We start from the raw sequence: 14512 nt of genomic DNA, 5'->3' as shown, positions 1-14512 counted from the left end.
AGAGTGAGTCTTCAGTCCTCAGAGTGAGTCCTCAGAGTGAGTCTTCAGTCCTCAGAGTGAGTCTTCAGTCCTCAGAGTGAGTCCTCAGTCTTCAGAGTGAGTCTTCAGTCTTCAGAGTGAGTCCTCAGAGTGAGTCCTCAGTCTTCAGAGTGAGTCTTCAGTCCTCAGAGTGAGTCCTCAGAGTGAGTCTTCAGTCCTCAGAGTGAGTCTTCAGTCCTCAGTGTGAGTCTTCAGTCTTCAGAGTGAGTCCTCAGAGTGAGTCCTCAGTCTTCAGAGTGAGTCTTCAGTCTTCAGAGTGAGTCCTCAGAGTGAGTCCTCAGTATTCAGAGTGAGTCTTCAGTCTTCAGAGTGAGTCCTCAGAGTGAGTCTTCAGTCCTCAGAGTGAGTCCTCAGTCTTCAGAGTGAGTCTTCAGTCTTCAGAGTGAGTCTTCAGAGTGAGTCTTCAGTCCTCAGTGTGAGTCTTCAGTCCTCAGAGTGAGTCTTCAGTCCTCAGTGTGAGTCTTCAGTCCTCAGAGTGAGTCTTCAGTCCTCAGTGTGAGTCTTCAGTCCTCAGAGTGAGTCTTCAGTCTTCAGAGTGAGTCTTCAGTCCTCAGAGTGAGTCTTCAGTCCTCAGAGTGAGTCATTCTTATCTCTCCCCCACAGACTCTCTCTGCTTTCTGCTGCAACACAAACGGGCTCCTGGTAACACTGAAGCATGAATGCAGTGGCTCTGCTAGGTCACACACACACACACACACACACACACACACACACACACACACACACACACACACACACACACACACACACACACACACACACACACACACACACACACACACACACACACACACACACACACACACACACACACACACACCCCAGAGCTCATCCTGGTTCAGATAATATTGAAATGGATTAAACGATGATCCCTGGACAGACGCTTGTACAAGGAATGAAGTTTAATTTGAAAATATTTTAGAGAAAGACACTACAGGTGGAAAAATATAAGTTAAGTGAATCAACAGCAACATATTTTGTCTTCAGTGTGTTTATTGATGAAGTGTGTGAGTTAATGATGAATCACGTCCTGCTCCAGAGCGTTCACTGTGTCATGATGATATTCTTATTTTATTTTAATTATCTTCTAGTTCATCTTCAAAAATGTGTTTTTAATCTGTAAATGGTTTCTTTGTTTGTGCTGGAAAGTGTGTGTGTGTGTGTGTGTGTGTGTGTGTGTGTGTGTGTGTGTGTGTGTGTGTGTGTGTGTGTGTGTGTGTGTGTGTGTGTGTGTGTGTGTGTGTGTGTGTGTGTGTGTGTGTAATGAAATGAAATGAGTGAAATAAGACAGAAATCAGGTCTATTTTGAAGTCATTAACCGGATATCACGGACTCATTAACCTCTTTGTTTCTCTGCAGCAGGACAGCCCAGGCACACAGTGACCTCTGCTGGTGAGGTCAGAGTATTGCACTGCAGCGCGGTTCATTCTAATGAGACTTTTCTACTCGTTTGTAGATAAATGAACTAAACACATCTGGTTGAGTCTGGATCCTCACCAAATATCTGCTATATATATTGACTAAGCCCTTAATATTTACTGAGGAGTAAATGTGGACAATGAGGAGTTTATTTTCTTGAATTAACTTTGTTTCCTGGGGGTGAATTCACTCACTCACGAGCACCACCAGCTTCATGCCTCCAAATAAACTTTGTCCCTGACTTCATTTCAACATCTCCGTGGTGTTTTCATTCCAAAAGTCACTTCTTCTCAGCAGAGGGCAAACACACACACACACACACACACACACACACACACACACACACACACACACACACACACACACACACACACACACACACACACACACACACACACACACACACACACCCACCGGAGAGCAAACCGTGCGCCACCGTCCACCCTGCGCTCCAGTCATGGACCGACGCGCCGCCCCGCTGCTGCTGCTGCTCGCGACCCTGCGCACCGCCGCCGTACGCGGCGACGGATTCCTGCTGATGCCCGTGGAACTGGCCCCGGTTCCCTGCAACGACAAGGCGGTGGAGAAGCTGTCCCGTCTGGCCGTGACTTACATCAACGAGGACCGAACCGAGGGCTACAAGTTCGCGCTCAACCGCGTGGCGAACGTCCACCTGCACGCTCAGGTCAGGGCGCACTGCGCAGAGACATGGCCGGGTGGGACATGGCCGGGTGGGACACGGCCCGCTGGGACATGGCCGGGTGGGACATGGCCGGGTGGGACACGGCCCGCTGGGACACGGCCCGCTGGGACATGGCCCGCTGGGACATGGCCGGGTGGGACACCGGGGTGTTGTCAAACTTCTCCCCCGGTCCTTGGCTCGTGCTCACCGCGGGGAGAGGTTCTTTTGGATTCCATCATTCCTTCTTCCTGGACCAAAAGAACCTTTTAGAACTTTTCCACCAAATAAGATCAGTTGGAGCCAAAACGTGTCAATTCTGTGAACTGAAGGAATAAAAACAAACGTTTTTTAAATCAAAACTAACAGAAACTGGTTCCATCTGAAAAGTGTCAAAAGTACAAATTAGACATATTTTATTAATCGTGATGCTTTTGAAGCCGTTTTCAGAGAGTTTTCCTCTTTTTTCCTGGATTTTCCTGGATTTCCCTGGATTTTCCTGGATTTCCCTGGATTTCCCTGCTCTAGCTGTTTAACTCTTTCTCGTGGCCGTGGTCAGAGCGGCTTTAGAACCAGTTTCTATTTAAAAAGTCAATTCCTGCTTTTCTGTTCTTGTTCGTTTTTTTGCTGTTTTACTTTCTGTTTTAGTGTTTTATCACTGTGTTCTGGAACAGAACGAAAAGAAGTCAGCAAAATGTTCCTGAAACTGTAGAGCCCACACAGAGGCTCTGTAGAGCCCCGACAGAGGCTCTGTAGAGCCCCGCCAGAGGCTGTAGAGCCCCGACAGAGGCTCTGCAGAGCCCCGACAGAGGCTGTAGAGCCCCGACAGAGGCTCTGTAGAGCCCCAACAGAGGCTGTAGCGCCCCGCCAGAGGCTGTAGAGCCCCGACAGAGGCTCTGTAGAGCCCCGACAGAGGCTGTAGAGCCCATAGAGGCTCTGTAGAGCCCCGACAGAGACTCTGTAGAGCCCCGACAGAGACTCTGTAGAGCCCCGACAGAGGCTCTGTAGAGCCCCGACAGAGGCTGTAGAGCCCAGACAGAGGCTCTGTAGAGCCCCGACAGAGACTCTGTAGAGCCCAGACAGAGGCTCTGTAGAGCAGCTTTCACAAAATGAACTTTTATATGTTATTTTAATTTCATTTACACACCAGAGACATTTTGGAAAGATGGAAGAGGCTTTCAGAAAGTAAAACTCGGAAGAAAAACTAAAACCACAAGAAACGTGAAAAAACCCAAAACTGACCAAAATTCATCAAAGAAAAAAACCTTGAAATAAACTTCTAAAGTACAAAAGAAAACATGTCAAAGTGTTTGAAAAGGCAGAAAAAAACAGAACTAAAGAGTGAAACAGCTCAAATCAGGTAGAAAAACACCTGGAGATGTAATTAAATGTAGTAGTAGTAGTAGTAGTAGTAGTAGTAGTAGTACCTCTTTCAGTAATTTTGTGGCTCCAGCTCAATTTGATTTGGTGGAAAAATCACAAAAATGTCTGTTTTGATCGTAAAGGTTCAGTCTTAGACTGTGACTGTACTCCCTCTGGAGTAATCAGAGTAAAGCCCTACTCTACTCAGCCCTACTCTTCTCTACTCTACTCTACTCTGCCATACTCTGCTCAGTCCTACTCTACTCTACTCTACTCTACTCTACTCTACTCTACTCTACTCTACTCTGCCTACTCTACTCTACTCTACCCTACTCTACTCTACTCTACTCTACTCTGCCATACTCTGCTCAGTCCTACTCTACTCTCCTCTCCTCTACTCTACTCTACTCTACCCTACTCTACTCTACTCTACTCTACTCTACTCTACTCTGCCTACTCTACTCTACTCTGCCTACTCTACTCTACTCTACCCTACTCTACTCTACTCTACTCTACTCTGCCATACTCTGCTCAGTCCTACTCTACTCTACTCTCCTCTACTTTACTCTACTCTACTCTACTCTAGTCTACTCTACCCTACTCTACCCTACTCTACTCTACTCTACTCTACTTTACTCATTCCTACTCTACTCTACTCTACTCTTGTCTACTCTACTCAGCCCTACTCTACTCATTCCTACTCTACTCTACTCTTCTCTACTCAGCCCTACTCTACTCTACTCTACTCAGCCCTACTCTACTCTACCCTACTCTACTCTACTCTACTCTACTCTACTCTACTCTACTCTACTCATTCCTACTCTACTCTACTCTACTCTACTCAGCCCTACTCTACTCTACTCAGCCCTACTCTACTCTTCTCTACTCTACTCAGCCCTACTCTACTCGGTGGTTTTCCATTACAATATAGTACGACCATGGCGTGGGCGGAGTCATCGGAGCTTTTCCCTGTCGTGTACAACAAATTCCCCCGATATGACGTGGAACGAACATCCATTGGATCAAATAATAAATAAATAGTATATATTATTACATATTTTTAAACGTCTGCAGCTCCTCGCTGCTCCACTGGTTGAGTTCTGAGCGTCTCTCTGGTTCTGATCGGGTTTAAAAATGGCGGCTGAACGAGACGCCCTCTGACTCATCTGTGTCGTGACACGTCGGCCAATCAGAGGCTGCCGTCTGCTGACGTCACATTGTGTACTGGCCTCACCCCGCTGGGAACCTGGAGGAGGAACCAGGAAAGTACCTGGTAGCAGGAAAGTACCTGGTAGCAGGAAAGTACTTGGTAGCAGGAAAGTACCTGGTACCAGGAAAGTACTTGGTAGCAGGAAAGTACCCGTGAGCAGAAACTAGAAAAGTACTTGATACTAGGTACTAGACAGTATTTGGTACCAGGTACTAACACGTAGTAGAAAAGGCACTGGTACTGCTGGTACTCCTTCCCTGAGGACTGAATGAGAAGATCCTCCCTTCATTTGAACCACAGATAAAACTTTGAAGTATTTATTTCAGGTGTATTTTCACACAGTATTGTTCACGTGTGTCCGTCTGCTACCTGTGTTTACACCTGGGCTCTCAGGGTCCAGCGGGGAACGTGTACTACCTGGACCTGGACGTCCTGGAGACCAAGTGTCCCACTGGAAGCAGCAAACCCTGGAAACGCTGCAGCGTCAGGCCCTTCATGGAGACTGTAACACACACACACACACACACACACACACACACACACACACACACACACACACACACACACGCGCTCTTTAAGTTGCCAGATCTTGGTAGTAAAGCAGCAGATTGTGCCGACTGAGGATTTCTCTCTGTTCTTATTTCCAGCAGGTTTCTGGGAACTGCAACACGACGGTTCTGCACAGCCCGGACGGGTTCTCCTACCTGTACAGCTACGACTGCGCTCTGGTGCCGGGTAACAACCACTCACACGTTTTTGGTTTATGTTTGTGGCAGTTACAGCGCCACCTAAAGGCCTGGCATTTGTAAAACAATATTTTGAGCCGTGGTCTCATGGCGTGTGGACGGACTAGTTTTAAAGAACCACGGAGAGTATAAAAGTACTGTTAGTGAGGACGGGGCCTGGATCAGTGGGTTTCTGCAGTGTCCGGCCCATAGGGGGCAGCAGAGAGCCTGAGGCGGTGCTTTTCTTTCTACCTTTGGAGAGGAATAAAGGAGAAAAGTCTTTGTCATAATGATCAAATGAACCCAGATGAATTCAGTGTGATTGTAATCATGACTCATGAAATGATCAAATAGATTTCAGAACAAAATCCTCAGTAACAGAAATGTATTTCTTATGGAACTGCAGAGTTACAGGAAACCACAGAGTGTGGACCCGGGGTGGGTCTGATTGAACTGATCGTGTTCTGGTTGGTTTTACATATTTCATAATAAAGGTCCTCCTTCCTTCAATCAACAGAAAAGTGTTGATTTCAGCCCCGAGAGAAAAGTTCAGCGCAGAATTCCAGATTCCAGATGTTTGATCTCTCACTGGAAACACTTCCTGTGAAAGAAGAAGAAATGAGACTTCCTGTGTTTTCCTCGGCGTCGCCACAGAGGAGGAGCTCCTCCTCCGTGGCGACGCCGAGGAGGAGCTCCTCCTCCTCGGCGTCGCCACGGAGGAGGAGGAGCTCCTCCTCCTCGGCGTCGCCACGGAGGAGGAGGAGCTCCTCCTCCTCCTCCTGTTCACCTCCTCCTCCTGTTCACCTCCCGTTCCTCCTGTTCACCTCCTCCTCCTCCTCCTCCTGTTCACCTCCTCCTCCTCTGCCTGTTCTCCTCCTCCTGCTGTTCACCTCCTACTCCTGATCACCTCCTCCTCCTCCTGTTCTCCTCCTCCTCCTCCTCCTCCTGTTCTCCTCCTCCTCCTGTTCTCCTCCTCCACCTCCTGTTCCTCCTCTTCACCTCCTCCTCCTGTTCTCCTCCTCCTCCTGTTCTCCTCCTCCTCCTCCTGTTCACCTCCTCCTCCTGTTCACCTCCTCCTCCTGTTCTCCTCCTCCACCTCCTGTTCCTCCTCTTCACCTCCTCCTCCTGTTCCCCTCCTCCTCCTCCTGTTCACCTCCTCTCCTCCTGTCCTCCTCCTCCTCCTCCTGTTCTCCTCCTCTCCTCCTGTCCTCCTCCTCCTCCTCCTGTTCTCCTCCTCCTCCTCCTCCTCCTGTTCACCTCCTCTCCTCCTGTCCTCCTCCTCCTCCTCCTCCTCCTGTTCACCTCCTCTCCTCCTGTCCTCCTCCTCCTCCTCCTCCTCCTCCTGTTCTCCTCCTCCTCCTCCTCCTCCTCCTGTTCACCTCCTCTCCTCCTGTCCTCCTCCTCCTCCTCCTCCTCCTCCTCCTGTTCTCCTCCTCCTCCTCCTCCTCCTCCTGTTCTCCTCCTCCTCCTCCTCCTCCTCCTGTTCACCTCCTCTCCTCCTGTCCTCCTCCTCCTCCTCCTCCTCCTCCTGTTCTCCTCCTCCTCCTCCTCCTCCTCCTGTCCTCCTCCTCCTCCTCCTCCTCCTCCTCCTCCTCCTCCTCCTGTTCTCCTCCTCCTCCTCCTCTTCTCCACCTCCTCCTCCTGTTCTCCTCCTCCTCCTCCTGTTCTCCTCCTCCTCCTGTTCACCTCCTCCTCCTCCTGTTCTCCTCCTCCTCCTGGTCTGGTCGGTCCAGAAACCTTCAGTATTCTAAGGTTCTAGCTCCTCCTTGATTTTCCTCATTTGAATATTGGATCATAGGAGCTGCATTCAGAATCTGCTGTGTCTGTGTGAGCTGGACTGGCTCCGCCCACACATGCCCATCTTGGGAAGAGGAGGAAGTACTTCCTCTCGTGGTGCCATGTGCCAGAGCAGAGCTGCCTAATTGTGGGAGGAGTCAAAGGGAGGGCCTACCTTGATTGGGATTGGCTAAACCCCCGATGACACTATATAGGGTTTGATTCTGATTGGCTGCTTGGAGCAACACACTTTTTAAAACTGAAACAAGCCAGGGAGAGAGAGGACAGACTGTCTTCACTTCTGGGACGTCAGTCCAGGTATGGGGACGAGTAGTACTGCTGGAGAACCTCTAGGAAGTGGATTTAGAAGTACTGTATATTCAAGGCTTCTCTGGGTCTTACCAGCCATGATTCTAATATTAACATGTGATTCCTGCAGATCCTCCAGAAAAGCTCCAACAAACCTGCCCCACCTGCCCCACCCTTCTCTCCGTCGACGCCCCGGAGGCCATGGTGGCGGCTCAGGTGACCCTGGCAGCGTTCCAGAGGAAGACCACGCTGGCGGCGGGGCTCGGCGTGAAGAAGATCACCAGGGCTGCAGTGCAGGTACAAACAGAGACTCTGAGACCTGAGGAGGCAGAGCTCCTCTCTGATCTGTCACCATGGGAACGTTACTGCAACGGCCATTTTAGCTTCTGTGTGGGTGTAGGACACTGATTGGTCCACAAGACGGTTGACGGAGGGACACATGTGATTTGTGACTGCGCTATGCTAAGCTACGCTACCGCAACACTATGCTACGCTACCGCAACACCTCAGCTCCAAAACATGGAGCCTGCCTGTCTGAGGTTTATGTGCGCTGGATTGTTTGAATGGACGCTTGGTTTGTGGACTCGGCAGTGAGAGTGAATTAAAAGACAATTCATGAAATCTGACGCAGTGAAGCCAAACGAAGCTTCATGAACCACTTGTCTTTATTGTCTGACTCCACCAGAGGGCGCTCGTGGTTTGAAGAGAGAGGCTGAAGGACGGGCAGTGAAGAGTGTTGTCAAACATTTGTTTAATAGACAGCGCCATCTAGTGGCTCCAGAAAAGAAAGACAGTGCTTCATGAAGCCTCATTTGGCCGCCGCTCGTCCAACGTCCTCTTCTTCAAGACAGTTACTTTAAGGTAGCTTTAGCATTAGCAGACCTGTATCTGATGTTTCTCATCAGGACCGCCGTCTCAACGATCCAGTCACAAACATGCGACTGCCCCGTCATCAACGTGTGACTGATGCGACTGATAAGAGGAAGCGGCTCCGCCAGAATAAAAGCTGTGCTCTCTTCTCCCTCCTCCTCTTCTTCTTTCCTCCTCATGCTGTCTAGATTCTGTCGCTCATATTTAACAACCTCTGGAAAATGAATCTACAGGCTGACCTGTGTTGCCAGATATGGAGGGTATCCCCCAGTTGAGGAGCCAAACTCTCTTTTTACTTTATTTAGTTCAGCTGTGTGTTTATGACGTGTTCTTTATTACACATATAATAGTTTTATGGTTTAAACATGATTCCTACTCAGGCTGAGGTCTGGGCTGGTTTTTATTGAGGTGGGAGGTTTTATGGGGTTTTTTGGCTGAAACATGGAGTCAGATCTGGCAACCCTGGTGCTGAGCGGCGTGGCATCCAGATGTACTTCATAAGCAGCTGGTCAGCATGACGTCACAGCTTCTCCTGGCCATACGGCCGCTCTGGGGGGGGATATCATTGATAACACTGCAGTGGGACGGAGGAGGAACTGAAGCGGTGGTCCAGACCTGCAGGGAGACGAAGCCTCGCTTGGCGATCGGCGCTGCGTCTCCGTCTTCCTGCGTCTGACTGTCCAGCTTTAATTGAACAGCCGTAGCTACAGACAATCATTCCACCTCGTCTCTGCCTGTTTACCCGCTGTCCCTGCCAGACCCGGCCGGCTCCGGCCCACTTTGTGGAGTTCACCGTCCAGGAGTGTCCGGAGGGGATCACACATCGGGGAACCTGCCACCGCCTGACGCTGAAATCCGACACGGAGGTACTGAGACCGGTCGCTCATGTTCCAGAGTTTATGGCTTTATGTTTGTTGATACGCCTGTACCACCTTCATGTCCGTCTGCTGACGTTGTTCATGTTCAGAGCCCATTGTTCGCTGCTGCGTCTGCGTGGTTTCATTACAAAAACAACCAACAGCACCGCCGAGTGGCCCGGCATGAGAACTACATTGTTTTCAAACGGTTGCCGTGTAACTAGGAACCTTTTCTGAAACGAAGAGGAAGAAACGTCGTCGTGTAAACGGAGCCTGATCCACCAGTTTTTATTGGGATGAAAATGTTTGACGGTATTTAAGTTAAGTCCCGATTTAAAGCATTTCTATTTGTTATAATATATGAAAGAAAGTTCCAATAATCCGGCCACACATCTTCTTTATATTTCCTCGAGTGTCAACAGATAATTAACCAACAATGTCTTTGTGAATTCATCTGATATCTTTGTCCATTGAAGGTTTTCTTTAGTGTTATTTGAGCTCAAAATGAGTGTGACATTGATTTATCTTGTTTTGAAAACTCAATATGATCTGCTGACTTTATCATCAAAATGGTTTCAGCTGCTGTTTCAGTTCTGTTTATAACTGGAGCCTCTTAAAGGTTTCCGCATTTTCTGAATCAAACCTTTCGGTTTTTGTTTATTACTGTCTTCCCCTATTCAATCAGTATCTTATTAATATTCATGAGTGTCCTAAAAGGAATGAACCTTTAAAAAGAAGTGTTTCCTGTCGTTGTGTCAGACTGCAGGGTTCTGCACCGGGTCGGTTCACGGACAGCTGGACGTTAATGCCGATGCTCAGGTGTCCTGTGAAATGTTCAAAATGCAGGTAAACCATCATTCCCTACAGGAGGAGACAAAAATGATTACGCAACATAAAAGGCGCTCATCGTTATGAAGAGAAAAGTTCAGCTTGTCTTCAGCTGGAAGAGGAAAGTTTTACCTTTCTTCAGTTTACACGTGGGAGTTTTCAGGTTGTTGTGATCAATGAGCATCGCCGACATTTGACTAATTAATTACAACACATGTAGCCCAAATACACAAAAGACTAAAGTTCATTTAGATATAGCGTTGTGAGCATCATTTATATTTTCACTAAAACCGCCTTCAGACTGATAAAGTGTTTCTCTGATTTGATGCCACTGCTCATATAATCCTCTGTGCTGCGCTCGTGTCTTCCAGTAGGTGGTGTTCGCAAGCGTGTTTTAAAAAGTATCCGTGAGATTTGAAATTGTTTGTTTCTGTGCTCTCTATTCACTAGCTGTTTAAAAGTACTATAGTTTTCACCACTAGGGGGCTCCTGTGTTAAAAAGGCCAGATTATTGTAATGTGGTTTATAAAAGCACTTTATTTAAATTAAAGCCGCGGTACATGCCAGAGCGGGTCGGAGCAGGAAGGTACGGTACGGAAGTGCACCCAGGAACTACTCTGTCGCGCCGTCCCACCTCAGAAAGTACGGCAAAAATGTAGGCGGGGCTGTGAACGTCGCAGGGACGCATCGAGCAAAGAACACGGGAGAACATGGAAATGGCGAGTGGCCAACTCCGTCCGAGTCGTTCTCTGTGACACAGCATAAACTTTCTCCTGGTGAACAGCAGCGTCCAGCTCCTGCTGAAGCTCCGCCTCCTGTTCCTGAGAGGAGGAGCTCCTGCTGAAGCTCCGCCTCCTGTTCCCGAGAGGAGGAGCTCCTGCTGAAGCTCCTCCTCCTGATACTGAGAGGAGGAGCTCCTGCTGAAGCTCCGCCTCCTGTTCCCGAGAGGAGGAGCTCCTGCTGAAGCTCCGCCTCCTGTTCCTGAGAGGAGGAGCTCCTGCTGAAGCTCCGCCTCCTGATACTGAGAGGAGGAGCTCCTGCTGAAGCTCCGCCTCCTGTTCCCGAGAGGAGGAGCTCCTGCTGAAGCTCCGCCTCCTGTTCCTGAGAGGAGGAGCTCCTGCTGAAGCTCCGCCTCCTGATACTGGGAGGAACGTCTGTACCTCGTTAAAAGACGCCATGTTGTGTCACGCTGACGTTTCAATAAACCAGTTAACTAATCAACCAGTGAGCACAAAGCGGCGTATATAAACATCAATGGAGGTTTTACCAGGATGAAATAGTTAAATATTGTGGCCGAGTAGAGCGTCATGCTCGTCACAACCAATCAGCAGACGGCTGCGTTGTAGCTCCTCCTCACAGACCCGTTCCTCGGTGCTAGGTACCTCAACGGAGGGGGAGCGGAAAATCGTAGCCGGCGTTCGCAGGTTCTTTCCGTACCTTCCACAACTTTTCAGTCGGACCGCAAGAACCCGCCCTGCCCCGCCCTGCCCCGCCCCGCCCCGCCCTGCCCCCGCCGCCCCGGCACAGGAAGTGCAGTGGAACTGCGGCTTTAGTTAACGAACTCCGGCTAAAATTGAAGAATGACAAAGAGCTCCTCCGTCGAAATGTCCTGGTTAGTGGTTAGTAAAGTCATATTTCTGGACTTGAGGCCGTTGTTGTTGTTGTTGTTGTTGTTGTTGAGTTTGAGTTCCTGACATCACCGTTTGGTTCCTCAGAATGTGGACGTGGTCCGACCCATCCTGCCACAGGGTCATGACTTCCCGTTCCCCCCGGAGCCTGCGGACGTCCCAACCATCCCGCCTCAGACTGACGGCCAGAGAAACGACCCAATGCCGGCGCCCTCGGACCCTCCGCCGCCCCCTGCTGTTCAACCGGCGCCATTCGACCCCGCTCCAGCTGACCCTGCCCCCCTGGACCCTCCTGTTGTGGAGAAGCCGCCCGCCCTCCCCTCCTCTTCCTCCAGTGAGTCTTCAGAGAGTGTGGAGGCCGGCCCGCTGGACTCGTCCTCGGAGGAAGTGGCCGGCCCGGTGGCGCGGCGTCCGCCCTTCAGCTTCCGCTACCAGAGGCGGGGCCGCGACAAACGGCAGGCCCTGGTGGTGAGCTCGCCCTCCTACACCCCCGTCTTCCTGACGGACTTCCCCGGTGGCTCCTCCCCCTTCCGGTCCTGTCCCGGTCCGGCCCGGTACACCACGGTTTAGCCGGCGTTGCTCGTTTATTCTCTTATCCTATAACCAGAGAAAAACTTCGAGGTGTGACTAGAAATGACCTCACATATTAGAAACAATTGAATAAATCTGGTCAGTGCAGGAGTTCTCCTGACGCCTGGTCTCGGTTCTGTTCCTGTTGATGTGGATCCGTCATCCCGTCGCTGCTTCCAGACTGCAGGAGGAATTCTAACAATAAACATATCGTGACATGAAGGATCTTTTGCTTCGTTATTAGAAGGTTTTTGTTCTCCATGTATGATAAAACACCTCATTTACGTCTGAAGACACTTTAATTAAATTGCCATCGTATTTGTTTTGCTGCATTTTAATCGACAAATGATCAATTACACTATCGAGGAAACGTGGTCCAAATTCATACATAATAAGATTACCTATCATAGTTAAGTGAATTTATTGTCTTAAAAGTAGTTAATAGATACATGTAAATTACAATAGAGAACATTTTGTGTGTTAAAGATATTCATTTGTTTAATAGTGTTACACATACCTTGAAATTGATTGATTATAGATGATTAATGTGAAAATATTTAAACGAAGAGGATCTTAAATATATTTGACTCAAACCAAGTGAAATATATGTTTGCTTTGTTTTTGCATGTAATTTTAAAACATATTACAACTTTACCTGATAACCATGTGTACAAGCAGTTATTACCAGACCAGGAAATAGAGTTTATTGTTTCACGTTGATATTTCACACAGGAAGGAGAACAACAATCCCTATTACTACTATTATTATTATTATTACTACTACTACTACTAGTACTACTATTATTATTATTATTATTATTATTATTATTATTATAGCGAGCCAGCTGCCAGTTCATGAACTAACAAGAGAGCAACAGAGCCGCAGGTCAGGATGTCTTCATGTAAAGGACAGGAGACATCCTGGGACAGAGCAAATGTACACGAGCAGGTAACAGGTAACAGTGAGCAGGTAACAGGTAACAGTGAGCAGGTAACAGGTAACAGTGAGCAGGTAACAGGTAACAGTGAGCAGGTAACAGGTGAACAGGTAACAGTGAGCGGGTAACAGGTAACAGTGAGCAGGTAACAGGGAGCAGGTAACAGTGAGCAGGTAACAGGGAGCAGTGAGCAGGGAACAGTGAGCAGGTAACAGGGAGCAGTGAGCAGGTAACAGTGAGCAGGGAACAGTGAGCAGGTAACAGGGAGCAGTGAGCAGGTAACAGTGAGCAGGTAACAGTGAGCAGGTAACGGAGCAGTGAGCAGGTAACAGTGAGCAGGTAACAGTGAGCAGGTAACAGGGAGCAGTGAGCAGGTAACAGTGAGCAGGTAACAGGGAGCAGGTAACAGTGAGCAGGTAACAGGTAACAGTGAGCTGGTAACAGGGAGCAGTGAGCAGGTAACAGGTAACAATGAGCAGGTAACAGTGAGCAGGTAACAGTGAGCAGGTAACAGGGAGCAGTGAGCAGGTAACAGTGAACAGGTAACAGTGAACAGTGAGCAGGGAGCAGTGAGCAGGTAACAGTGAGCAGGGAGTAGTGAGCAGGTAACAGTGAGCAGGGAGCAGTGAGCAGGTAACAGTGAGCAGGTAACAGTGAGCAGGTAACAGGTAACAGTGAGCAGGTAACAGTGAGCAGGGAGCAGTGAGCAGGTAACAGTGAGCAGGGAGCAGTGAGCAGGTAACAGTGAGCAGGTAACAGGTAACAGTGAGCAGGGAGCAGTGAGCAGGTAACAGGTAACAGTGAGCAGGGAGCAGTGAGCAGGGAGCAGTGAGCAGGTAACAGTGAGCAGGGAGCAGTGAGCAGGTAACAGGTAACAGTGAGCAGGTAACAGTGAGCAGGGAGCAGTGAGCAGGGAGCAGTGAGCAGGGAGCAGTGAGCAGGTAACAGTGAGCAGGTAACAGGTAACAGTGAGCAGGGAGCAGTGAGCAGGGAGCAGTGAGCAGGTAACAGGTAACAGTGAGCAGGTAACAGGGAGCAGGTAACAGTGAGCAGGGAGCAGTGAGCAGGTAACAGTGAACAGGTAACAGTGAGCAGGGAGTAGTGAGCAGGTAACAGTGAGCAGGGAGCAGTGAGCAGGTAACAGGTAACAGTGAGCAGGTAACAGTGAGCAGGGAGCAGTGAGCAGGGAGCAGTGAGCAGGGAGCAGTGAGCAGGTAACAGTGAGCAGGTAACAGTGAGCAGGTAACAGGTAACAGTGAGCAGGGAGCAGTGAGCAGGGAGCAGTGAGCAGGTAACAGTGAG

The 14512-nt window shown here is 49.3% G+C and overlaps 2 protein-coding genes across 3 annotated transcripts in view; both read left to right on the top strand.

Annotated features, from left to right (window-relative positions):
- The window catches only part of LOC308115495 (uncharacterized protein), a gene marked incomplete at both ends in the record, with an annotated part of 11481 nt that extends 10059 nt beyond the window's left edge, over positions 1-1422 (top strand). The window contains one exon of the mRNA XM_080473052.1: positions 1399-1422. Within this exon, the coding sequence (XP_080329178.1) occupies positions 1399-1422 (24 nt within the window). The remainder of the gene's footprint in view (positions 1-1398) is intronic.
- Positions 1423-1759: 337 nt separating this feature from the next.
- Positions 1760-12932, top strand: LOC308115798 (fetuin-B). Of its 2 annotated transcripts, none has more exons than XM_080473563.1 (7): positions 1760-2143; positions 5103-5213; positions 5357-5444; positions 7650-7816; positions 9148-9255; positions 10006-10092; positions 11790-12932. In XM_080473563.1, the coding sequence occupies exons 1-7, from the start codon at positions 1916-1918 to the stop codon at positions 12270-12272; spliced, it is 1272 nt and encodes a 423-aa protein (XP_080329689.1). In that variant the 5' UTR covers positions 1760-1915; the 3' UTR covers positions 12273-12932. The 2 variants fall into 2 exon arrangements, with proteins under 2 accessions (XP_080329689.1, XP_080329690.1); XM_080473564.1 differs by having other exon boundaries at positions 1869-2143; positions 5360-5444.
- Positions 12933-14512: the final 1580 nt, after the last annotated feature.

The sequence above is a fragment of the Lipophrys pholis genome, assembly GCF_963383615.2.
Source record: "Lipophrys pholis genome assembly, chromosome: 10".
Taxonomy (NCBI): domain Eukaryota; kingdom Metazoa; phylum Chordata; class Actinopteri; order Blenniiformes; family Blenniidae; genus Lipophrys; species Lipophrys pholis.
The sequence above is the reverse complement of the archived record's forward strand: the minus strand, read 5'-3'. Positions and strand labels throughout refer to the sequence as shown.

Excerpts from the sequence above, each read along its gene's own strand:
- LOC308115798 (XM_080473563.1), top strand. The coding sequence starts at position 1,916 with ATGGACCGACGCGCCGCCCCGCTGCTGCTGCTGCTCGCGACCCTGCGC. Across the intron at positions 5,214-5,356 it reads TCAGGCCCTTCATGGAGACT|CAGGTTTCTGGGAACTGCAA; the intron begins GTAACACACACA and ends TCTTATTTCCAG. Across the intron at positions 7,817-9,147 it reads TCACCAGGGCTGCAGTGCAG|ACCCGGCCGGCTCCGGCCCA; the intron begins GTACAAACAGAG and ends TGTCCCTGCCAG.